Raw genomic sequence first — 1,630 nt, 5'->3', positions numbered from 1 at the left:
AGAGGGTCTACAAGCAGCACCCTATGGTCTGTTTTATGAGTCAGTCAAGTTCGATCTTGAACTCATGCTTTATGAGTCGGAAGGAGGAATTGCAGGAAGTCTACGCTATGCCACGTCTCTGTTTGATCGCTCAACAATCGAAAGGCATGTCGGTTATTTGACTGCGTTGTTACGAGCAATGACAGCTGATGTGGATCAGCTCATCAGTGCCACTGATCTCTTGACACCTACTGAGCGCACACTACTTCTGCAGACATGGAATATGACTCAGGAGGACTATCCAGCTGACCTGTGCCTCCACCACCTCTTTGAGCAGCAAGTCGCACGCACGCCCGATGCCATTGTTGTCGTGCACGAGGATCAGTCCCTGACCTATTCCGAACTGAATGCATGCGCCAATCGCCTAGCACATCATCTCATCAAGCTCGGTGTTCAGCCTGACGCTCCCGTAGGAATTTGTGTCGAGCGTTCGCTTGGACTGATCATCGGAATATTGGCAATTCTGAAGAGTGGGGGTGCCTACGTGCCTCTTGACCCTGCGTATGCCAGTGAGCGTCTCCTTGACATTCTTTCGGATGCATCTCCATCTGTAGTTCTGGCAGATACGCGTGGTACTGCAGCGCTTCAAGGAGCGGACATGTCAAAATTGGCCATTGTAGATCCAAATGCATTGCCAGGAGGTCCAACTGCCAACCCTCATATTCCCAGCCTGTCGTCCCACCATCTCGCGTACATCATTTATACATCGGGAACTACCGGCAGGCCAAAAGGAGTGATGCTCGAGCATTTCGGTGTCGTAAACCTGGTCAAATCCCGCCAAGTATCCCTTGGCCTCGACTCTCGCTCTCGACTCTCGCAGTTTTTTTCATTCAGCTTCGATTCAAGTGTGTGTGAGATATTCCCTACCCTATGCCTTGGAGGGAGCCTTCATTTATTACAGGATAGTACTCGATTTGACCGGTATCAACTATGGGAGTATCTTGAAAAGCACTCAATTACCCATGTCGTGCTAACACCCGCAGTACTTCAGGAATGCAAGGATTTGCCGTCTCTGAGCACACCGACAACGTTAATCATTGCAGGAGAAGCAATCTCAGCCACGCTTGTTCGAAGAATGCATGATATGCTTCCCAGCTGTACTATCATCAACGAGTATGGTCCTACCGAGACCACCGTGGCTGCAACATCATGGAAATCCACAAGAGACATTCGAAACAACTTGGTGCCAATTGGTCGTCCTCTAATCAACAAGCGGATCTATATTCTGGACACACATGGCAATCCAGTACCTCTCGGAGCAATGGGAGAGCTGTATATTGGTGGCGTTGGCGTGGCACGAGGCTATTTGAACAGGCCAGAGCTGACCGCTGAGAGATTCCTTCCAGATCCCTTTGCTGGAGACACTAAAGCACGGATGTACAAGACTGGAGATTTGGCTCGGTATCTTCCTGATGGCAACCTGGTATATCTGGGTCGCAATGACCATCAAGTCAAGATCCGCGGTTTCCGAATCGAGCTTGGCGAGATTGAGGAGCGTCTGCATGAACATCCTTTGGTAGCCGAGGCTGTAGTGGTTGTTTTAGGAGCAGAGAGCAATAAGCGGCTGGTTGCCTATGTGATAGCCAATTCT

At 50.0% G+C, this 1,630-nt stretch overlaps 1 protein-coding gene across 1 annotated transcript in view; it reads left to right on the top strand.

Annotated features, from left to right (window-relative positions):
- VTP21DRAFT_7462 (uncharacterized protein) overlaps positions 1 to 1,571 on the top strand; it is a gene marked incomplete at both ends in the record, with an annotated part of 12,311 nt that extends 10,740 nt beyond the window's left edge. The window contains 2 exons of the mRNA XM_069398206.1: positions 45 to 1,462; positions 1,560 to 1,571. Of these exons, the coding sequence (XP_069246460.1) occupies positions 45 to 1,462; positions 1,560 to 1,571 (1,430 nt within the window). The remainder of the gene's footprint in view (positions 1 to 44; positions 1,463 to 1,559) is intronic.
- Positions 1,572 to 1,630: the final 59 nt, after the last annotated feature.

This window comes from Calcarisporiella thermophila, assembly GCF_041956535.1.
Source record: "Calcarisporiella thermophila strain CBS 279.70 unplaced genomic scaffold VTP21scaffold_30, whole genome shotgun sequence".
NCBI lineage: Eukaryota > Fungi > Calcarisporiellomycota > Calcarisporiellomycetes > Calcarisporiellales > Calcarisporiellaceae > Calcarisporiella > Calcarisporiella thermophila.
Note: the sequence above shows the minus strand (reverse complement) of the source record. Positions and strands in the feature narration are given on the sequence as shown.